Genomic DNA, 24,804 nt, shown 5'->3' on the forward strand with positions numbered 1-24,804 from the left:
GTGTGTGTCGGGGCGGAGGTTTTTATCCATAGGCAGTGCGTAAACTCATAGCTTAAGAACATTTGTATCAAAAGTTTGAAGTATGTAACATGTAAATTCCTTTGGTTTATCAAGTAAATATTAAGGCATTTCAGATTCCTCTAAAAGGATTTACTGTTGTTTTATTATACTCTTATTTTACCTATAATGAAGTAGAAAGTTAAAAACACAAAGTTGGAAAAAAAGCCATGCATAATCACTATGTTTCATGAGAACACTTATTATGGTAACCAATGAACTTTCCAGTAAATAATAAAAAAGAATAAATATCACCACAGGGCATTTACAAGGAAAAACAGTACCATAGGTATATAACTTGACACGGGGTGAACATTCAAGATGGCTGATGTGGATCCTCTTGCATCCATATCTGTCAAAGATGATAAATAGCTCATTAAGAAGGACTATACCTCTGATAAGTAGATGCTGATCCATAGTGGGGGGGCATGGGAAAAATGGAGGAACTGTGATTGGGCCAAGGGGAGGGAGGGGAGGGATGGTGCATGGGGGCAGGAAAGATGGCGGAATGAGATGGACATCATTACCCTAGGTACATGTATTACTGCACATATGGTGAGATGCTACATCATGTACAACCAGAGAAATGAAAAGTTGTGCTGCGATTGTATACAATGGATCAAATTGCATTCTGCTGTCATATAGACTTCATTAGAATAAATAAAAAAATAAAGGAGGACTATATTAACAGGTAGTCAGGGTGGTGGAGAATGCAGGCATATGTCCTCCCGAAAATCACACATTGACATCCTAGCTCCAGTGTTGTGACATTAGGAAATGAGCTCTTGACAACTGACACAGAACTAGCTGCATCTTGACATAAGAGTTCCAGCCTCCAGAACCATGAAAAGTTAAACTTCTATAGTTATAAGACACCCTGTCCAGGGTGTATTCTTACAGCATTCTGAAGGACTAAGATGCAGACAAAAGTGATGCGTTTCCTGTCAAAATCAAATCACGGCATGAACCTAACCTGGGACTACAAGTCCTTATTTTATCTACCAGTGCAACACATAGGTGTTACCAAGGGTATCCATAAAATCACCAACGTGTTTAGGATTTCTTAAATGAATTTACACTTTGTTTAATCTAGTATTATTTAACTTTAATTGAAATTGAAAAAAATCCAAGTTAGTCATTTTGCCATTAATGATACCTGATCACATAACTTGATGGTTTAATGAAAGAAAACGTCATTGGATAAATGTCTGGAAAATCTACTTGTTTCTATTTTATGCAGATGAATTATTGTACTTAATAGAAGACATCATCTTTTAAAATGCAATCGATGAAAGCTCCATTTTCAGAGATGGCCTTGTGCAGGCACTGGTCTGTGCAAGCTCAGCAAGTCCACAGACGTCAGACGAAAAGGCTGCTCTTGACTCAGCAGCCTGAAAGTGCCATGGTAGCGGCTGTCCCTGCAAAAGCACAGAAGCTGCTTCTTCGAACAGAGCCCCTCTGTCCAAGCTGTCATGCTAACTCCGACACCCTGCACAATGCAAGAAGCAAGGAGCATTCCCTACTGTAAAGCCTCAGCAAATAACAATTAGCAACCAGATTCCTGTTTGGGTCTCCTGAAGCACACACAGATATACAAATCTCTGCAGTCTGAAATAGTTGTTTACATACTTATTTACAGACAGGTAGACCCCATTTTCTTATTACTTTTAGTTCAAGTGTGGCCGGTTATGATTTCATAGAAAGAGAGAATTCCTGCAAGGGTTGATCTCTCCCATTTTCTTCAGTCATTTTCTTTTTCAAGATTAAAGAAACTTGCTTCAGTCTTGGTCACCTGCTACTATATAGACTAAACCACAGTCAATAAATGAAAACAGGGAACAAAGTTATTTACGTCACTGAGGATTGTAGAGTAGACTATGAAGACAGGGTAGGCTCCGTGTTACTTAGATTGAGGCCTGAAAACTCCAGACACAGGATTTCAAAGTGAAGATACAAGTTCTCTTCCATGGTCACTGATAAAAATATGTATGCTGGGGTTTGTTGCTCTTCACTCTAAAAGTCTACTTTCTTTCTTTTTTTAAAAAATATTTTTTAGTTGTCAATGAACCTTTATTCATTCTTTCTTTCTATCTGTCTGTCTGTCTATCTATCTGTCTATCTATCTATCTATCTATCTATCTATCTATCTATCTATCTATCTACAGTGCTGAGAATGGAACCCAGTGCCTCAACACATGCCAGGCAAGTTCTTTTACCACTGAACATAACCCCAGCCCCCTAAAAGTGTACTTTCGGTGGTGAAATAGCTTTCATTAGGATTTTAAGAGGAAAGAGCATGAAATTCTTCTGAAACTTGGAACAGATTTCTTTAAAAATGTCATCTTTTTTTGTGTGTGTGGCACGTGTAAAAGTTTCATGACTTTGCCAATGCTAATTTTCCTACTGAAAGAATTGATAAGATCCATCTATAATTTTTAGGAGGCATACAACTGGAATATCAGAGGTCTTAAAAACAGGGCATGGGTTCAGGCTTGCCCATGAGAACTGCTTTGGGAATTCTATTCTAGGCAATCTACAGGTGCATTAAATAAGGGAAATAATTCAAATGAATGAAGTTTTTAACTACTTCTCCATGTCCTTCCTTTCTGTGCTCATATTTTTCCCTGTTCTGCACCACTCTAGAGGTTTTCTTCTTGGTTTTACTTGCTCATGTTGCAAAATCACCTTGTGTTCACATGAAGGGCATGCTGGGAGGAAAGGGTGGGTGGAGGGAGGGGCAGTGGCTGATGGGCTCCTGGTGGCTAACAACACTGATGCAGGTCAAGGGGAAGCTGAGTCCAACCAACTTACTGGTTATTCTTGGAATCCTGATCTGCTCACTGCTGGTGCCGTCCCCTCCATCTGTGGTGGCCTTGACTTCAATAATGTAGTCCTCTTGAAAGGGCAGCACAAGTTCAGCTGAAGTTTTGTTTGTGTTCAGCACTTGCACGCTATTTTGACTGCTAGTCCTATAGAATACCTAAAACGCATGAACAAATACACTTCATTCTTATATTACCTTCTTTTACTTTCTTCACTTACTCTCGTTGCTCTGAAATTATTTTTGTCATTCTCTCCACAACAGAATACAAAAACACATTCCCAGCTCCATGCATAGGTCTTGGATTATGGATTAGCAGACACTAGGATCATTATGCTCTCAAAATCAAGGAGGTGGGGAAGAGCAGCTTTCTCCCCTGGAGGAGCTTAGCTGGAAATATAGAAAGCTGATTAACACAATGCACAAACATCGTGTCCACAATTCCCATGTGAGCAGTATTATTTCATGTAAGTCTGTACTTAACAATTCAGAGAGTTTGGTAGTATATATATCCTTTTATGAAAAACTTGATGTTCACATCAAAACTAGATTACTGAAATAATATCATCAAAATTTTTAAAGATTTGCAAAGTATAAGGGAAAAAGGGAAAATACAGTGTTGAAAATGATTCAACTTACTTTATAGCCGGTTACTTCTGATTCATTCTCCATTGCTTTTACTTGCTCCCAATTAAGTAACACTTTAGTGTCTGTAGCATTCCAAACCACATTCCCAGGAGGCTGACTGGGAGCTTGCAATGCAAAAATGAGAAATTAAAACTGATTTGAGCATGGAGTACTGTTTTACATGGAGCAGATACATGCTGAGCACCAAGGCAATTGCAGGGATTCTCCGGTAAGGCATAGTATGTAGATGGAATCAGGAAAAAGAAAAATTAACAGAATAGAAAAACTTCCTTTAAAAGGGGCATTTCAATTAAACTGTGAGAAATTGCATGTTATCATATTCAACACATACTTTATTTATTTTACTTTAATTTTTTGGTACCAGGGGTTGAACCCAGGGCTGCTTCACCAGTGAGCCATATCCCCATCTCTTGATTTTATTTTTTATCTTGAGACAAAGTCTCATTTAGTTGCTTAGGACCTCTCTAAGTTGCTCAGGCTTTGAACTTGCAATCTTCCTGCTGCAGCCTCCTAAGCTGCTGGGACTACAGGCTTTTGCCACCACACCTGGCTTAACACATACTTTAAGGATTTAATGCACTTCAAGTCTCCCAGAAGACAAACTGACAATACAGAGACGCAAGTTCCTTTATCCACCACTAGAGGGATGCTTGTGGGTGAGCCAGGAAAGGCAGGCATTTGGACTTGTTTTGACCCACAGAGAGGCTGAGAGAAATTGCCAAAGGAGCAGATTAAAGTCACACGAAATGAAGTGTGGATGATTTTCAAGCCAGTGTTGTGAGATGGGCAAAATGAGAGGCAATCAAAATAAGAATTACTTAGATTTATTCTCGTGAAGTAATAGCTACACATGTGAAAAATTGCCACAGAGAATCCATATTTTAAAGTCTTTTTTCTGAGTTCAAATCAATTTTTGAGAAAAATAAGGCAAAACACTAAAAATTTAATGAGAATTCCATTAGAGGATTAATGAAACTCTCATAGGTTTATAAACATGGACCCACAGCTTAGCAACCCTGGAGAAGAAACTGGTTCTGGGGGACTCGGGTGGACATGGTCAGAAGCACTCCCTAATATGGATGGATGGGACATTAGGGATTCAGTTCCTTGTCAATCGAAAAACAGCAAACATATTACTCATTTTTCAACAGCATCACAACTGCCCAAAACATGCTGAAATATCTTATTCTTGTGGATTTAAGCACAGAATGTGATTTGGTTAACTGAATTTGTAATGGGAAAGTGATATAAACAATTACCTCTCCAGAGGAATTTCTAAACATCATTGACTCACGCCAGGATGGAAATACAGCTGGACTTACAGATGGGAAAAGCTCTCATGTGCAGTTATGTGGCTAATAACACCGTTCAAGGCTGTCCTCCTGGTGGGTTCTTTGGTTGACTGTGTCCTCTTTAACACTGTTCTGTTGCCTTTAAATTTTTGTGATGTGATACTAACAGGTCAGCTCAGATTGTCTACACTGCAATGCTGTGATAAGACATCTGTAAGAATGTATATGGGCAATTGCTTAGGACTGAAATACTAGAGAGAATGTTCTGGTTGCCCAGTCCAGATGCTATGAACCCACACTTGTTAGAACACTTTCCCAGGGCCTGTGATTCCCTGTGGCTGACAGCACCTTAAAAGGACAGCTTGATTTGATGCAGCTCAGAAAACATCCTTCATTCAGCATGGTTTGGCCTACCAAAATATGGGTGCTTACAGGTTATAGAGAGTTTCAGTAATTTTGGGTAAATACACTGACCCCCAACAGCAGGCTGGCAGAACATATGACTGAAAATTGGGATTTGTCTTGTGTGAGTCCCAAAATAGATCACTTGAATGAGTTCAGCCTGAAATGAATACTCTTTGAAATGACAAAAAGAAAAAAAAATCTGAAAAATGAAAGAGGGAAAAATAGAGGGTTTCAAAGCTCTTTTCAAATCATATCAGTGTTTCCTGAGCACCAGAGAGACATGTTCCATTTTGACCATTTTGCTATTTTTGAAAAACGCACTTGTTTAAAAGCATAAACATTTATTTCAGCCTCATTCTAAACATTAACATTCACATAATAATGAGCTGGATGTGCTAGTTACATTGTTTGATAGTATTTAAAGTAAATTAAACTAATATTTCACTTAGAATTTTATAATCACATGAATAATCATCTGCCTTATTATGACAGGGAAGAATGACACTATGTGGGAGATTCTGGGCCAGATGAACTTTCTTCCATTTTCAAAATTCCATTGTTGCTAGTAACAAACGCATAGTAAATGTCCATAATGTGTTAGGAATTCCAGAATGTTCTTTTTTAAAATTCCCTGCATTGTCATGGTGCCTATTTGTAAAACTCAGAGTTAATAAACAAAGATGCATACTTGTCACTCATGTTCATTTACAACAATGAAAAGGTTAACACAATCATTTTCACAACCTATCAGCACATGAATGGATAAACAAAAGGGGGCTATATGCATATGCCTTTAAAAGGAATGAAGATCTAGGCATGGTGGCCCATGCCTGTAATCCCAGTGGCTTCAGAGGCTGAGACAGGAGGACTGAAGATTCAAAGCCAATCTCAGCAACTCAGCAAGGCTATAAGCAACCTATTGAGAACCAGTCTCAAAAAAAAAAAAAAATGTAGGAAGGGTTGGGGATGTTGCTCAGTGGATAAGTACCCCAGGGTTTAATCCCTGGTACCAAAAAACAAAAACAAAACAAAAGGAATGACATCATGACATGTGCTATAACATGGATGGACCTGGAAGACATTATGCTAGGTGAGATAAGCCAATCATACAAAGAAATACTGTGTGATTCTGTTTATATGTGATAACATGGAATAGTAAAATTCAGAGATGGAAAGTAGGATGGCAGTTGCCCGGAGCTGGGGAGGGGAATGGGGCCTGGTCTCAAGGATGGAGAGCTTCAGTTCTGTGCAGTGGAGAAGGTCTTGACCATCTCACACAGCTGCATCAGTGCCCTTAACCCTATTTTAACCCTATTGCAAATGTGCATTAAAAAATGGCCAAGATGGTAAATTCCAACTTATGAATATACTTCAGTACAATTAAAAATTTTAACATAATCCTAAGATAGTTAACTAGGAAGGGGTGTTATGTGGATTCAAAACAGCTCTGTTTAATTCTGGACCCTGATGACCTTATGCTTTTCTACCTGGCATTATGTGGGGCTGTGGGGCTCCTGCTGCCCTCTCTGGGAAGAGGACGCACCACCCTGCTCCTTGGCATCATGGGGACGTCAGGCTTCATTACCGGATATGCTTCCACCAGTGAAATATGAGCAAATAAGAAACAGGTGGTTTCAATGAGGGACTTTTAAGAAAAAAAAGTGGAAGGGCGTGGCTGGCCTTTCTTCTTTCTGTTTTTTTTTTTTTTTTGGTGCTGGGAACTAAACTGGCCTTTCTTCTTTCTGCCATGAGACCAGCACATCAGTGAGGGTGGCTGTTCCTGCAGTCTGGGTCATGGAGTAAAGATGGAACAGATCAGGTCTGAATCTCACTCATGATCAACATTTGGTGACTAGTAGGAAAGAGACACTCTTTTAGTTGTAAGCCATTGAGGAGTAGGGACTTGTAGAACTGCACTGAACTGGCCCTATGTGACTGATACAGCCAGTAGGCTACAGAGCTTTGAAGGCGCACTGTGAACTTCAAAGGCACAGAGCAGGTGTGAAGTGGGAATGGGCAGGGGATCTCGACAGCGCATCCCTCCTAAGACTTCTCATTTTACTGTTCTATTCTGTGCAGAAACACAACCCAGAATAGGCTGACTCAATTCCAAATATTTTGGGGCCTAACTCGATGTGTGGTCTGCATTTTGAATATTTTTGGGAATTATTTGTCAACAATCATATCCTATAGATTTTTTTCTCTGTCAGTTCAATTTCTATTATTGGCAGTATGCTAAGACAGAAAATGTGGCAACAAATGAATTTATTTTGTATAAAGGCAGCATCTCCTAAGATTTGTAGAAACACTGAGTGGCAGGCTATAAGATTATGTGGATACTTTAAAATGTTACATAACAAAATAGTTTTATCTTGGAGGGTTTTTCTTAGGTCCTCTGGGTTGACTGTCACTCCTCAATATCAGCCCTATCAATTTACTTATTCTGTAAACTCAGCCTGCAAAAAGTGGACACTATGATATTTCTAAGACCGAATAAAGTGAGGATTATAAGACATTCCTACAATAGGAAAATGACTAAATAATTTGTGGGGTGTTATCACAAAAGAATAAGATATAGTACTATGATACACAGGTAACTAAATACATAGCATAACCTTCAAGAGAGATTTTTTGTAAGAGAAATAATCCATGGAACACAAGTCTGAGAGGAAAAGACAAATTATTTTAATGATCTTATTTCTGCACGATAGGATAGGATTGTGGGTAATTTTATTTTCTCCCCCCAAAATTTTCTATAGTAAATATGTTTTCCTCCATATAATAAAAAATAGAGGTTGTTCATCTGAAGAACATTGTTGTGTGGAGTTTTCAGGGATAATATCTCCATACTGGTGACTGTACCTGGCATTTCCTTTAAAAATATGGGATTTCAAGAACATATGCTTGCAGAGATTAATTATACAAAACTCAGTATGTTTCTCAGCTCCTTCTCTTGGACACCTGATGGTAATAAGATGACTTTCATGAAAGGGAATGCTGTCAGCAGTAGCTGAAAAATACACTCGGCACGGACTTCCCTTGAGATGATCATCAACATTAGTAAGCAAGCTGCCCAAAAATGTGGCACTGGGCAGAAATCAAGTAATCAAAAGCTACTTTCTGTCCAACATGGAGAAAGATTCATTTCAGAATCACTTAAAGTATTATAAATGGACTTAAATCTTTGGATCACAGGAAATGGATACCATGTTTTGAAACAGAAACATCTACTTTATGACTCATCCAAAACTCAGAAACTAAGATTCCCACTCTCCCCGGAGTGTTCGGATGATAGAAAACAGTCCTTAAGATTCTGGTAGGAATATTGCTACCCTGAAGAGGGAACTAAACTAAACTGATTCCACCAGGAAGAGAAACAGACCTGGAGAGAGTCACTGTTGAACAGATACTCATTGGGCAGCAGCTCTGATTACTTGGGAGAACTCAGGAGTTAAATAATGATCAAACCTGGCAATGTCTATGCCTCAAGGAGATGAGACTCCAGCAAAGGGGGGGGGGCAGCAATCAGATGACCACATGCAAGATGTGGTATGCACGTGGCTCTAAGTGGTGCCCCAGAACATAGCAGGATAAGGGGATATCAGGAGATGCAGGGCTGCTGATTAAATATGGACTCAGGGGGCACTGAGGACATACTGCAGGGAGGGCCTAAGAGAGGTAGGAGTGTCTCCTGGCCATCTGGACAGCAAAGATCAAGGACCCGCAGGAAAAGTGGAATGGCAAGTGGGCTCAGGAGAAAATGAGCAGGAACAGGAAGTGGGGGACAGATTGTCGAAGACCTTTTTGGGTATTTTAAGGATTTATATAAAGAGTGGACGGAAAGGGACTGGAGGGGTCTGAGCAACAGTGTGACACCTTTAGGATCACTCTGACCCAGGGCAGAACATCTCGACAGTAAAGGCCAATACCCTGATCCATGGGAGAGATGGGGTAGTGTGTTCTAGGGTGAATGCAGTAAGTGGTAGATTCTCAGCAAATTTAAAGTCAGATACTGCATCCATTGTAGGGTATGAGAGAAAGAGCATTAATGACGACTGGGATCCGCTGGCCCAAGGGACTGAAATAATGGGGGTTGCTTTTGCTGAAATTGTAGAAGACACAGGTTTGTAATGGCTGGGAGTGCAATCGAGAGCTCAATTTAAGAAATGTTCAATTTGAGATCTTATTAGATAATTCTTGAGGATGTCGAGGGCCTGGATCCATCCACATTGACAACCACAGTTACCTCTTGAATTTTCGGTTATGCAAAGCAAAATATTGGTCCTACAGATTCTTTCTTGTGAATTCTGGATGTGAAACTCTGACAAAGTCTCCTTTTAGAAAGTAACGACATTTCACCATTTTGAAGCCATCTGCCACTATTCCTCATCAGCCTCACTGACGACGATGTTGTCAAGAGCTCACTCTCTGGGTTGCATGTGACAGAAACACAACTTAGATTACTTCAAGAGGCCAATCAATGTTAACTTAAAAATGCTTTTAAAAAGCCCAAGTATTTGGATATCAAAAAAATTAAGTGTTTAATGGAAGCTACAGTACTTTCCTTGAGAATCCTTGTGTTATTTTACGTTAATCAGAAATATCACCTATGCTCTGTGCTGATATAAGCCTTGCATATAGAATTCCAGGATTCTGAGTAGGTGACAGTTGCACCTTGGAAGCAAGGTGGTAAAATGCTGCAGTGTGTGTTCTGAATTTGCAATGTGTCGACAAGAAGAAGCTCATCCAATTAATGATAGTACTTCCAGGTTGACCTAGGTTTTGAGGATTCATCCACTCAGCCAGCCTTTCCACAGATAATGAGTGCTAGGTTTGGACTGGTGAGTGAGTTTGGAAGGACTCTTTCCCTTCAAAGGTGACACATCGAAGGGGGAGAAAGAGAGCAAGTGAAAAAAAAATGCTATCTTAATTCTTTATGCACCAGGGATACAGATCATTTTCTTCCTAGTAATATTCACAAGCGCATTACTATAATTCTTAAACAGGATTCAGAGCTGGACCATGTCAAAGGTTAGGATGATTAGTAGGAATAGTTTTAAGAGTCGGTTTTACTTCTACTTTGGCACATGTTTGAACAATTGTTAACATAAAATTTAAAAATTAAATGTACAGTTTAATATGCCCAGGGATTTTAATGATCTTTTATGGATTTCCCACACATTGTAGCAAACTTTTCCTTAATAACATCTGCAGGTCACCATGTAGAGTGTAGGCAAATTGAAGCACCAGGAGGGCATAATTTTGAAGAGATTTTATTCAGTTGTTGAAATTCCTATCAGAGGACTGATCTATCAGCATAGAAACCCTGTCTATCTGTGATTACCTTACCCAGCTCCTAAGCACAGAGCAAACTCAAAATAGATACTAGCACCACATGAGTCATGAATATTTTAATCATATGGTTAGAGGAGTGGTTAAGAGCGTTTCTGGGTCTGTATGGCTGTCCTGCCACTTTCTCTGCTATTTCTGTAAAGTCATCTAGCCCTATGTGCCACAGCCCTTTCATCTCTAGAGTGAGGATCCTCACCACTTCCAAGCCATGCAGTCACTGTGAGAATTAAGAATCAATACAGGAAAAGTACTTGGAACTGTGACTGGAAATTGCTCACTAAGTATTAGTCATTCATAGTATAATTATCATTATCACTGTTACGGACAAATTTCTACTTTAAATTGGTTATTTATATGCTATATCTAAATTATAAAAGCTTTTTTCCTTCTTGCAATTTTATTTCATTCATTGTATGTTATTGTTACATTCTCACTAACTTATAATCGGCCTCTTCCTTTGTGAACTGTCTTCCCAATTCACTGTTTTTCACCAATTCCATCATGACATTAAACCATCTTGTGCGAACATATTTCCCAATGAGTAACCACATTGATTATCAAGTCTGAAGAAAGAGCTCAACAAAGCTGTCTGCATACATCTTCACAATCAGAATTTCAATATATAAATAATGGTGTATTTATATGTTTTACTAATTCAGAACTGTTACTGGGAAAGACAAACATATTTAGTAAAAAGTTGTAAATACAGAACATTTTCAGTGTATGTATTTCCAAACCAATGTTCTCCTTTTTTTCTAAGAGCAGCCACATGATATGCATGATATTGGTTAGCCTTCCCTCATGATTGCCATATGAGCTGCTGCTTATGAAGATACTAAAATGTTTTGTTGCTAAACTTTTGCTCTGTGATATTCATTATGCTGGTAAGCTACCAGCCATGCTCTTTTCCCCCTTATACATAATACAAAGATAAATGTGCAAACTTCCCTGATAAAATTGATGCTTATTTATTAACATCTAAAGCAGTAGGATTATGTTTATATATATATTTTAAACTATCAATAACAATGCTGGCCCATTATATCCAACTTCATGTAATTAAAGTTCTTAGACATTCTAGCCAGTAAATGTATGCTTTCAAATAAAATTGGAAATAATATATGAACGTAGGACTGGACTAATGAAATTGGTGATGAAACATAATCACTGCCTCACTCCTTCATAAAATCAGTTAAGCAGATACATTTACTAGAGTAAATTTTGAAAATAAATTAAGGAAATGGTTTTCTGCAAGCAAAAATATTAATGTGCTAAAATCCCCTAATTTCTTCACTCCCCTTTCTTATCACCTGTAGAACGAAAATAAGAAGGAACTGAGCATGGACAGCTTGGCTCATTACTCTCAGTCATTTTTGGCTATAAAAGAATAAACAACACACCCATATAGGTGCGCTGTGATAGAGCAGCAATGAGACACCACGATCAGCTGGGCATCATGAGAACATTCCAACTGAAATTTACGTGGGACACTCCAAAATGTAAACCGATGATTTCTCATAGGCTACTTAAATCATAACTGCTCATTACTGCAGGTGAGTTTACCTGTGAACACACAGCCAACAGAAACTCAGCTTTGAAGGTGACACAGCTATCTCTGATTCAGTTTTCAAAGTATCAATATCTACATGTGCACCAGAATCTCCTGAGCATTACCTGTTAAAAGTATACTGCCATCTTTTGAATAATGTTAGAAAGAAAATTAAAGAACAAAAAAAAAAATACCACTTCCAAATCGTTGGTATTAAGCTTATTTCTGCTTATCAATAACACCCAAGATTTGAGGGAACTAAAATATAATGGAAATGAACACATTGAAATGCATCCCATTTAAAAAGAACAGTGCACCATAAGATTTTTCAAAAGGTGCTTATTCATTTTCATATGGAGCCTCCATGTAAATATTCAGGGCTATCATGAAGACTAGACTATGTGGGGCTTGAGTAAGGGTTTGGACCAGGTTTATATCACTCAGTGGGATTAATGATCTAACTAGTCCACTGCAAATGTTGAAGGATGCCATCATTTTTAATACAGACTATTTTCCTAGATATTCAAAAGGTGGGAAAATACATACGGGTTTTCTTGGTGGTCGCGTTAACTGTGGCACTGAAGGGGCCGGTGCCTGCACTGTTGTATGCCCGGACAGCCGCGTAATAGGCAAGGTTGCTCTTCAGTCCCCGGAGCCTGGCTGAGGTCTCGTTTCCAGCCACTCTCACCTTGCTTGAGGACTCCTGCTCTTCCCCACTGACCCAGTACTGCACCTGGTGAGGAAGATGCACCAGATGAGAAGGCTGGACCCAGCACCACCTTCCTCATTCTGTAGTTTTCATTAAAATGAGGACTGCGATTTACTTTCTTCTTTATTTGACAAATACTTCCAGAGGACCTACTTGTGCCAGGTGCTGCATTGGGCTCTGTGGCACAGTAGTGTACACACAGGAAAGGAACCCTAGGAGGATAAGGAGGACAAACATGTACACAGACAGAGCAGATAAATTCAGAGTGTTGAGCATGATCAGACTATGATATCACAATGGGAGAAGAAAGGGGAAATCTGCCTGCCTTCTCAACCCTTAACCAACTGAGCCCAAGGTCAAGTCCAGAACACTGGCAGAAAGGCATGAACTCTATGGACAGCTGAGGTTCCTTCCTGGAAGAAAGTGAACTGTCAGAGGAAAACATTATTAGATTGACTGTCCTGCAGTGCCAGCCACAGTCAGGTGACTAACAGTGCACACAGAGCTGCACCAGAGGGAGTAAAAGTAGTTAAAAGGGCTGATTTTCAATAGGAATGGGCATTAAAATATTTTTCATATATTATCCTGGGCCATGCAAAGTGATCTTAGACATACCAGGACATATAAAGAACTCAAAATACTTAACATCAACCAACCAACCAATCAATAAATGGGCTAAGGACTTGAATAGACACTTCTCAGAAGAAGATATACATTCAATCAACAAATATAGGAAAAAATGTTCAACATGTCTTGTAATTAGAGAAATGCAAATCAAAACTACTCTAAGATTTCATCTTACTCCAGTCAGAATGGCAGCTATTAAGAATACAGAAAACAATAGTGTTGTTGAGGATGTGGGGTAAAAGGCACACTCATACATTGCTGGTGGGACTGCAAGTTGGTGCAACCCATCTGGAAAGCAGTATGGAGATTCCTTAGAAAATGTGGAATGGAATCACCATTTGACCCAGCTATCCCACTCCTTGGTTTATACCCAAAGGACTTAAAAACAGCATACTATAGGGACACAGCCATATCAATGTTTATAGCAGCACAATTCACAATAGCTAAATTGTGGAACCAAACCAGATTCCCTTCAATAGATGAATGAAGAAAGAAACTGTGGTGTATATATCCAATGGAATATTACACACAACATTAAAAGAGAATAAAATTGTGGCATTTGCAGGTAACTGGATGGAGTTGGAGAATATCATGCTAAGTGAGGTAAGCCAATCCCCAAAACCTAAGGCTAAATGTTCTAATAAGTGGATTCTGATCCATAACAGAGAGGGGAAGGCATGGGAAAAATGGAGGAACTTTGGTCCTGCAAAGGGGAGAGAGGGTAGGGATGGTGTATAGGGGCAGGAAAGATGGTGGAATGAAATGGACATCATTACCCTAGGTACATGTATGACCGCACATATGGTGTGATGCTACATGGTGTACAAACAGAGAAATGAAAAGTTGTGCTGCAATTGTGGACAATGAATCAATGCTGTCATTTATACCTGATTAAAATAAATTAATTAATTAAGAGAAAGATATACAAACATGGTGAAAAAATATGAATATAAGAGAATATTTGCTGAAGGGAGGAAAAATACATTTTTAAGTACTTACAATTCACACTATAAGTTATTTTACTATAAAAATTTGTGTGCTTTCTTTTTTGAACATACAGATTGTCTATAAGTAAACAAAGTAAAATAAAAAATTTATGCAAATAAATGGTTTAGGAAAGTGTACATATTCTTTGTGTAGATAAGACTTGGTATTACCATCTGCTGATATAAAGCAGGGGCCACATAGTTAACACGACAGCAGATCTACCAGGTTCTCACAAGGGCATAAGCATATTTCTTACTTTTATAAATATAGACAATCTCTGCGCTCTCTCTCTTCTCTTCTCTCTCTCTCTCTCTCTCTCTCTCTCCTTTTTTTTTTTTTTTGGTGTTGGGGATTGAACTCAGGGACACTCAACTAGTGAGCCACATCCCAAGCCCTATTTTGTATTTTATTTAGAGACAGGGTCTCACTACGTTGCCAAATGCCTTGTGGTCCCTAAGTCTGGCTCTGAACCGGTGATCCTCCTGCCTCAGCCTCCCGAGCTGCTGGGACTACAGGTGTGCCCACCATGCCCAGCTCTACTCTCTTCATTGCAGTATATGGCCACCTTGTTCTGGCCTTTATGTTTTACTGTTGAAGGCAAAATATAAAAATAGGAAATAATTATTATAACTTATACAACTAAAAAGCAATTTGAGCTCAATGAAACTGGCAATAATTGATTCTGAGTGCACAGAATGTTGGAAATGGTAAAGGCTTGTGACCACAAGAAACAAAACCAAAAACTTAAAGACTAAGAACATAGCTCAGTGGCCAAAATGGAAAAAAGAAGAAAGAAAAAGGAAAGGAAAGAAGGCTTAAGTGACTGGAAAGCTGGACATAGGACAGAGCAGATTTTTAATAATGGAGCTACTCAGCTTTGCCTGATTGGAGGAGGACAGACTTTCGATTTAATTAATTAATTTTTTTAAAAAAAAGCAGAGTTCTTTTTTTTTTTTAAAGAGAGAGAATTTTTTAAATATTTTTTTATTTTATTTTTTTTTTAGAGAGAGAATTTTTTTAATATTTATTTATCTTTTTTAGTTTTTGGCAGACACAACATCTTTGTTTGTATGTGGTGCTGAGGATCGAACCCGGGCCGCACGCATGCCAGGCGAGCGCGCTACCGCTGAGCCACATCCCCAGCCCACAGAGTTCTAATTTTCATGTAAAATGTCCTAAATTTAGGGTTGGTTCAAAACCAATACTGTGTTGATCAAACAAAATCATGGGCCACAGCTGATTACAAGTGTCAGTCATCTGTACAAAACACACTACAACTTATTCTCTCTTAAAACACCACTGGGTGAGTGTTAAGGTCCTAAATGATAAGTGAAAGCAAATTATATATTGTGCTAGATCAAAATCTCCCTATGTATGTGCACATGGAAGGATAAGCACCCTTATATTCACACAAAATGCTGATCTTATGGATGCATTTATGTGAATTTCTCTCAGAGAAGGGTTATTAGTTTTAATAAGAATCTCAAAGGGAGGATGTGAGCCCAAACAAGTAGCATTGAAGTGGATGCATGGTTTCTTTTCTAACGCCATAGCCAAATAGCCTGTTAATGGATACTAAAAGCTTTTATATATGGTAGACTCACCAAGAGAAAACATTGTGTGTTGTTAGGTCTAGATGAGCCCTAAATGATAAGAAGATTTCCCTGCTCCTAAGAGCATTGTCTAGTTATTAACTAAGAATGATACAGATCAATAATTATAATAAAGTGTACTAGACACAAAACCTGAAGCTTGGGATAGAGCATAGACGGGGGTAGCATATAAATATGACTGTAAGACGGCAGCAGAGAGGATTCAGGTGGTAAAATCAGGACCGCCCAAGCTTCCCTCCCCTGTTAGGTTCCAGTGCCAGGGTTGTTCCTTTTCTGATATATCAAACTGGTTGAACACAAGTTGCCTAAGAAAATGTTCTTAGGAGACTGATTTAAAGAAGACATAAACATAATTTATAATTGGTAATGTGGAATCTCTTTTTATAAATCCGTTTATAGAAAGTACTTGAAAGTTCTTGATAGCGGCATGTTTTAAAGTACTTTAACCAATCTCCACGCATCAGAAGGAGAGCTTTATTTTTAGATCTTAGTTGCTGAGAGGTATTAGAAACATTTAGACACAGAGAAAAATTGTGACAAAGTTGAACATGATACTAGTTAGTGAAGACTGATTATATAATCTTCTTAAACAGCTTTCCTTAAAGAGCTGAATAAATATTCATGTAACTAAAACATAAGGAAACAGAGACGTGCCACTAATATTGCCAATTTTCTGAAAGAATTCCTTTATGTTCCAAGAAATTTTGTTCAAAAATGCTTCTATAAGGCTAGATCATTTTTTTAAATAAGGTGGAATAGTTAAAGAAATAAGAAAGACAAATATCCCATTTTCCTCTCAGTTGTGTTCTGGATTTAAATAATAAAAGTACTCCAACTGAGAGAAGAGAATATTTCTATGCTAATTTGGATTTTTATGGGCACAATCACAATACAGGGATGGGGAAGGAAAGATGTCTATGTTGGAGGAACAAACTTTGAAAATGTAATTGTGCAGAAAAGGGTGAATATAAAGTTGACAGAATATGAAGGTGGCATCTGCAAAGGATGATCAGAGAGACGCACATTACCAAACACAAGACACACCCTGTTAATAAAAAAGCCAGTGTAGATACGACTAGAGGCAGGCCAGCTAACCACACTGATGAGTAATGGATTATAAAATAACTATACCTAAAATGTCCAAGTCTGTTTGAAAAAAGATTGAATCTATTATGCAAGAATAGGAGATAAAGAAAAAAAAGATCAGCCCAATTTGAAAAACAATAAGTAGAACTTGTAGACCTGAAAAAATGCAATGATTAAAAAATTAAGGAAATCAGTAATAAGAATAAAGCTATAGACTAATGGTGGAAGGGTGAATTAATGAGCCCAGGACATAGCCTGAACAAAGAAATGAAAATTACCAAAGCAAAGCTGTGGCATTGAGAACAGAATGCAAAGTTCCAAACAGAGTTCCCAAAGGAGAGATGAAGGAAAACGCAACTCTCAGAGGAAAAAAATGGCTGAGATCTTTCCAGAGCTGAAGATATGGGCATTTTCATGGTGCAAACTCTGAATTTAGTGAGGGAACAATAAAAGGAACAGGAGAGGTTGGTTAAGACTGCCTTGGGTTTTCAACCATGCTTCATCCCTAAGAATCTGATCCAGTTTGCTCCTCTGAGCTGTTCCTGAGCCCCTGAGTTGGGGGTTTGCAGGTGAGGCTGGGGCCTGGGAGGGAAGGACCTCATTTCCTGACAGAGTAGACAGCAATAACGCAGGCCGTGATGGGCAGGGGACTCTAGGTTCTGGTCATTACTGCTGACAGCGAACCTGTACACACAGCTGTCCCCCTGATCCATGGGTTTTCCCTCTGTGGTCTCAGCTGCCCTCTTTCAAAATGGGCAAGAAGGGTAACAACATACACAAAGATACTTTGAGAGATTACTTTCATAAAATCTTTATTATAGTATATTGTTATAATTGTTCTATTTTATTATTAATAATCTCTTTATTGTGCCAAATTTACAAGTTGAACTTTACTGTTTGTGGTTTCAGGCAACCACTGGGGGTCCTGGACCATGTCTCCTATGGATGAACGGTGGCTAGGGATAGAACCCTCCATATTGTGGAATTACTACATGACTTAAACGGCTTCAGTCTTAACAGTTTAAAAATGTTTCCCTCCTCTGACCATGGAGATCCACCAAACTCAGTATTCAAGTTCTCAAATTTTCTGCATCTATAAACACTGGTAATTCAATTTTCTGATGAGATAATATGGTATTTTTTCCTTTGGAAAAATAAAACCATTTCACAAGTCAATATATTTTTATCTGGATAAATAAACAGAAACAAACTTGAAGAATGTCAAAACTAAAAATATAATTTCAGTTTCTGTGAGTAATTTGGTTGTTCCCCAAACTAATGTTCCTGCTCCAAGTATTCCTTAATATCCCTGCATCAGATCTTTCATTTAATTTAAACATAAAATGAAATATAGTTTGTAAAACTAATGTATTTAAAAGTAGAACCTTTTTTTTAGGCTTGAAGGAAACAGGTGTTAAGTTGGAAATACTCTTTTAATAGACTGAAATAATTTTATGTGTATTTACAGATTTCTAGAGAGATGAACACTTTAACTTAGCTATTAGATTGGGCACATTTAAATCAGCAGAAGCCAGAGAGGGAAATGCATTTGAATGTCTTTTAGGGAGATAAGTCCAGGTCTGTCCTCCCTCTGCCCTCAGCCTGGGGAGAGGTATTGTGTACGTCCTTGCCCTCTGACTTCTCTTTGGGTTTAATCAGTAGGACTCAGGAGAGACTGGGATGTTTACTCCTCAGCACTTATAGTGCTGTGCCAGGGTTTAGTAGGGACCTTCTAACAAAGAATCCAGCAGCACATGGGCAGTGAGGGTCATTCCCAGAATCCCCCACAGAGTGAAGCCTGCTACACACTGGACCCTCTCCTCTCTGCTTGTCTCCATGGTATTGGAAACCACTCCTGCTGCATCACCAAGCCTCTGTCCCTCCCAAAGTCTGCCTTTTATTCACCTAAACACATTTTACTTTTTTGATATTGATGTAAGAATATCTCAACTGTCTGTACCCAATTTTCCTATGTATATTCAACTCATGCCACAGTGAATTGAATTCACTGCAAGACAGCAGGAGATGAGACCCCGGGCACATAGCTTTTCTTCAAGTGGAATTTTCATATCCTCAAAAGAAAAAAAAAGGTACTCAAATATTTAACATCTTTTTCTATTCTTATTAAAATATCAGGCCCTGTGCATATTCCATACAGCTGTGGGAACAGGAGGCTGGAGGAAGGCATCTAGAAAGTTTGGTTTGGCATTCTGAAATATTACATTTCTTAAGTTCCTCTGCCACACTTAAAAAAAATAATCCTATGCGGTTCCCCCCAAATATGCAACTCTTACTATTTTACAAATGTTGAATTGTTTCATTTGCTTATTAAATTTGTTCTTCCCAGGGTTTATTCTTTCTTAATGTTTAACTTTTATTAACATGTAGTAATGGTACATATTTAGGGAGTGCAGCGTGATACTTCAATGCCTGCATGTACCTCACATAGATCAATCAGAGTAATTATCTTTTCCATCTTGTTATCATTTCTTTTTGTTTGGAAATTTGGAGTTCTTCATAGAAACAGCGAATAGATTATTGTGAACTAGAGTTTATTTTTTCAAAGCACAAAAGGACTTTAAAGCCATGGTATATTCCAGGCAGGAACTCTAGCGCTCTCTCCTCTTGGTGCCCACTCTCCATGAACTTAATGGCTCTGGATCCTCTTTTGCGGGTCTGCCTCTCTTATTCCTATCCAAAAGGGCACCAGGAAAGATCTGAGCCTGAGTTTAGAGGCACAGCAGATGAAATAAATTGGAGTCTAGGGAAATGAGCTCAACTACTGGTTGGTCAAATCAGAAAGAAAATTAGTCTAGATGCTAATGATGATGTGTGCTCAGCATGTTGTGAGGCACACGATCAACTCACGCCAAGATGAGAGAAAGGCAGGAGATATTAACGATTTTAAAGCCAAACTGGGGAAACTACAACCCACAAAGTTAGCCACAGGACTGATAATTAAATACTCTGCTAAGTCATTTATTTTTCTAGGTTAATTTTTAAATCATTACTGAAATGAACAAAAGACATATTTTTAACTTGGTGAATTACATAAATTATTTAAGATTTTTTTCTAATTAGTACAGCTTTCTCTTAGCTTGTTGTCTTTCTCTTCATATATTCTACCAAGCACTTGGGGAAGAAATTTTTAATCCTTGTTTTTCCTTTCAATACAGTATACATGTTACATTTGGATATTTTGTCTGCTACTCTTTATACAAATAGATAAGATGTGATGCATTTTTTTAAAAAAAGTATTTATTTTTTAGTTGTAGTTGGACATAATAACTTTATTTCACTTATTTATTTTTATGTGGTGCTGAGGGTTGAACCCAGGGTCTCCCATGTGCGAGGCGAGCGCTCTACTGCTGAGCCACAATCCCAGCCCCAAGGTGCAATGCTTTTTAACCCATAATTGATACCAAGAAAAGTTCCATTTCCTTCTCATCTTTTGCCTCTGACCCTAGTGGCAACAGGCATGAGAGTCACTCGGGGAGTGTATTTTCCTTGTGAAAAGTAGAAAGTATTCTTCTACTCTTTGCTGCTTTTCAGTTTTCTTTTTCTTTCAATGAAATCTCACCCTGAAGCCTAATATCTAAACAGAAAAAAAGCAGAAGCTTCAAGTCTCTCAGGGTGGTTTTAACAATGGCTGCTTTATCTCTTGCAATTCTCAAATGATGCTATGAGTTATGGATGACTGTTACTCTATTCTAACTGAGCCTTGGAGAGCTTTAATAACTTGCTTAAGAACATGCAGCAGTGAGATAGCAAAGCCCAAACTGCATTTTTTCCATCAACACATAGTTTGTGCATGTCACCCATGTGCCAGATATTGCTCTGTGAACTTGGGAGATATCATTAAACAAACACACAGAGTCCCTGTCCCTTGTGGAGCTTATATAGTAACCTACTAGTTTTGAATGCAGAACTGTCTAATTCCAAAATGGTAGAGCCTTAACTAGAAAATATGAGTTTCCACTAGCATTCTTTGATATTCTTCAGTCAAATACTCTTTCCTGACATGGCTAAGAGATACCATTCCATTTTCATATAGAATATTTTTACCTGGATGAGTCCTTATCAGTTTAAATTGATATGGAAAAAAATTAGCATCTCCTTGCCCTCATGCTCTCCATTAACTACCATCAACTCTCAAGACCCCTACCATGCGTATAAGCCCATAGTTCTCTTCTACGTAACCTCTCCTTCATTTGTCTCCAGTATTTCACAAGGTACAACCAGATTGGGGATATGATCCTGCCATTGTGGCTCATAAAGGGCAATTATCCACAGTGGGCACATGTCTCAGTCCAACTCCTTCACTGAGGAGAATCACATGTGTTCATTTCTTTAAATTCCCTTTTCTCTTTCACATGAGAGATCACACTGGACCCTTGACTTTCTAGGTCTGGCTGATTTCACTTCGCACGATATTCTCCAGTTCCATCCATCTACCAGAAAATGCTGTAATTTCATTCTTCTTTAAGGCTGAGTAAAGCCTTATCCATTCATTTGCTGATGGACACCTGGGCTGCTGCCATGTCTTGTCTGTTATGAATCAAACTGCTATAAACGTTAATGTGGCTGTATCACTACAGTATACTGATTTTAGTTCTTTTGGATAAATACCAAGGAGTGGGATATCTGGGTCACATGATGGATCTATTCCTAGTTTATTGAGAAATCTCCATACTGCTTTCCAAATTGGTTAGTAGTAATTTGCAGTGCTACTGATGATATATGAGTGTACCTTTTCCCCACATCCTTGCCAGCATTTATTATTTGTATTCTTGATGATTGCCACTCTAACTGGAGTGAGAAGAAATCTCAATGTAGTTTTGATTTTCATTTCTCTGCTTGTTAAGATGTTGAACATTCTTAATATTTTTCATATTTTCATATTGTTAGCCATTTGTATTTCTTCTGAAAAATGTCTGTTTAGTCAATTTTCCCATTTATTGATTGGGACATTCCTATTTTTATTTCTGGTGTTAAGTTTTTTGAGTTATTTATATATTCTTGTTATTAATCCCATGTTAGAGAAGTAGCTGGCAAAGACTTTCTCCCACCTCTCCATGTTTTTAGTTACTTCCTTTGCCACACAGAAGTCTATGTCTCATCCTGCACAAAAATCCACTCAAAGTGGAATAAAGACTGAGGAATAAGACCAGGAACATTGCAACTTCTAGAAGAAAACACACAGTCAACACTCTACAATATGTGTACAGGCATTCATTTTGTTAATAAGATTCCCAAAGCTCAAGAAACAAAGCCAAGAACCAACAACTGGGAGCTCAATTTCAATTACAAATTCAGCTATTGCCCCTGAATGGCCTGTATGCAGAGCCTTACTGCTCCAGTGCTGTCTCTGTTTCATTTGATAATATTTATTCAGGCCCATGCTATGTGGTTATAGGGAACAGAAACTCTCTTGAAGCTGCTCAGATAGAAAGGGGGTTCACTGTCAAGAAGGACAAAGCACTATGAAAAAGGATGTAAGAAGTCCACTTGAGAATTGGGCAGTTGTCAAAGAGCTCTTCTATTTTACTCTTGTGATGTTGTAGGGACCTTGTTTCTCTCCTTGTGAGGGTGAAGTGGGGAGAGATCTTCTCTATCTCATCTTTGCAGACCCACTTTTTCCTACATGCCAATGGCCTAAGAAGTGTGAACTTGGCTACAAATCTGACATATGACCACATGATGCTCATTAACTATAACCTCTGTATTCCTTACTTAAATATCTCACACAAGAATCTGACTGGGTCAGCTCGCTGTGCAGACCAGTTGACTTTGGTCACGTGGTCACTGGGATACAACCACTGGAGACTGTATTGGGGAGTGGAGGGGTACGTGGCTGTGTCATGCTAATATGGCTATGTTAGTCTGCCACTGAATCAGCAGTTACACATGAGGGCAGTTTCCTAAGAAGCCAGCAGTGGGTGGTGGGGATAAAGTCACAACCATGACCTCTATAACAGCATTGCTAGATAAATCTTAAAATGTGTTTATCTCACCACTTCCTAATTCCACAGTTCCCTACGAAATATGGGGTCCAGTTCAAGTAGTTCCTCTTACATTCAAAGCCATCTGTGACCTGCTCTCCTATGCCTTGGTGGGCATCATCTTTAGTGTAACCTTGGTTTTGTACGCAGCCTCTACTCCTTTACTCCTCCAAAATGCTGTGCTCAATCTGGAATGTTCTCAGTATACCTCTACATTCATTTCCTTTCCCTCCAAAGTCCTGGTTAAACCTTCCTACCATCTGGAAGTCTGTAAAGCCTGGTCATCCTTCTTCTTCAAACACTTCTTGCTCAGGTGAACTATTCCTATTTCATTATATTAGGTCTTATGATGCCCTCTCTTTTAGATATTTCATCTTATTCCACCATACATCAAGGTCTCTGGAAACACAAGTTATATTACGGGCAGCTGAATTCTCTAGAATTCAGAAGAGAATCTCACAACCAAGGACAGAAGACCATAGCCAGAGGAAGGTGACTTTCTACTGACATAGCCATCCAATGAATAAGACCACAGCCTTTCACTCTCACCCTCGGTTTTCAGTCAGTCCATCATAAGATCTGGCTGACAGTGCCCCTGACTACCTTTCATATTCACTGTTTTGTTCCTTTTCCACCCCAACTAAGGTGGTACTCATGCCCCGGCAGGGTTAAATCAGGTATGTACTAATAATCAGATGGCACAATGTGTGGGTAAGAAAAGAGCAACCCAGAACAGAATTCATGTAAGTTGTCATTGTTCAGAAGAAGTTTTAGTGAAAGAAGCAAAGTAGCGTGGTAACATACAAACACAAGTCAGTTTACCTCATAGCCAAGCAAATGTCCATTGCTCAACTTCCAAGGAATGGTGTTCCACAAAACTTCAATTTCTGAAGAAGACAGGCTATGGGCAGAGACTTCAGATGGGGCCATTGTAGGCTCTGTTTAGGAATAGAAATTGAAAAACAATGATCATTTCTGCAGTTGATTAAAACAATCCTTTGACGTCCTTATTTTTGAGAAAGCATTTTAACGTAAGTGAAACTTTTATAATCATCCTATAAAAATATTTGAAAACATGCACCATGTCTTGAAAACACAGACACTGATCTATTGCTGAGGACGAGGTGGCCACAGTGCCACAGGGGTTTTCCTTGCTCAGCGCCCACAGCAACCTGTACCTTCCTCCCTTGCACCTCTTTCTCAGTATTTTCTTCTTCCCTCTGTTCTCTCTACCCCTTTTTCCCCTCTCTTTCACCCCACACCAGCTGCTTGGGAACTCCTATACTACTTTCTTATTTGGGTCAAACAAAGTCAAAGTCAAGTTCAAGTAAAGTTCATTTACTCAGCAAGCACTGAGTGCCTAATTCCACACAAGGGGCAGTGTGAATTTGGATACTGACTCTTTTGATGGAGTAGGTAGACATGCCCATGTGATCTCCAGTAAGGACACCCCCTTATAATGAATATTTTTGGGGAATTCATGGGAATCTCATAAGGCTCAATGATAAAGTCTTCCTCCGATTCACTGAAATGTCTGAGTGTATTTCTAACAAGCCCCTCATTTTTTTCTTAGGCGACTAAATATCTTTCTTATGTGTGAACAGACAGCCCTTTGACCAACTCCTCAGAGTGATAAGGATGATTCAGGGGAAGGGA

At 38.7% G+C, this 24,804-nt stretch overlaps 1 protein-coding gene across 1 annotated transcript in view; it reads right to left on the reverse strand.

Moving 5' to 3' along the window:
* Positions 1-277: 277 nt before the first annotated feature.
* Positions 278-24,804, reverse strand: part of CNTN3 (contactin 3) — a 335,296-nt gene continuing 310,769 nt past the window's right edge. The window contains exons 19-23 of the mRNA XM_081276337.1: positions 23,971-24,086; positions 12,671-12,857; positions 3,518-3,630; positions 2,869-3,037; positions 278-409 (exon numbers count right to left, since the gene is read on the reverse strand). Coding sequence (XP_081132463.1) covers positions 309-409; positions 2,869-3,037; positions 3,518-3,630; positions 12,671-12,857; positions 23,971-24,086 — 686 coding nt within the window. The 3' untranslated portion in view covers positions 278-308. The remainder of the gene's footprint in view (positions 410-2,868; positions 3,038-3,517; positions 3,631-12,670; positions 12,858-23,970; positions 24,087-24,804) is intronic.

The sequence above is a fragment of the Spermophilus citellus genome, assembly GCF_964194105.1.
Source record: "Spermophilus citellus genome assembly, chromosome: 19".
Classification (NCBI taxonomy): domain Eukaryota; kingdom Metazoa; phylum Chordata; class Mammalia; order Rodentia; family Sciuridae; genus Spermophilus; species Spermophilus citellus.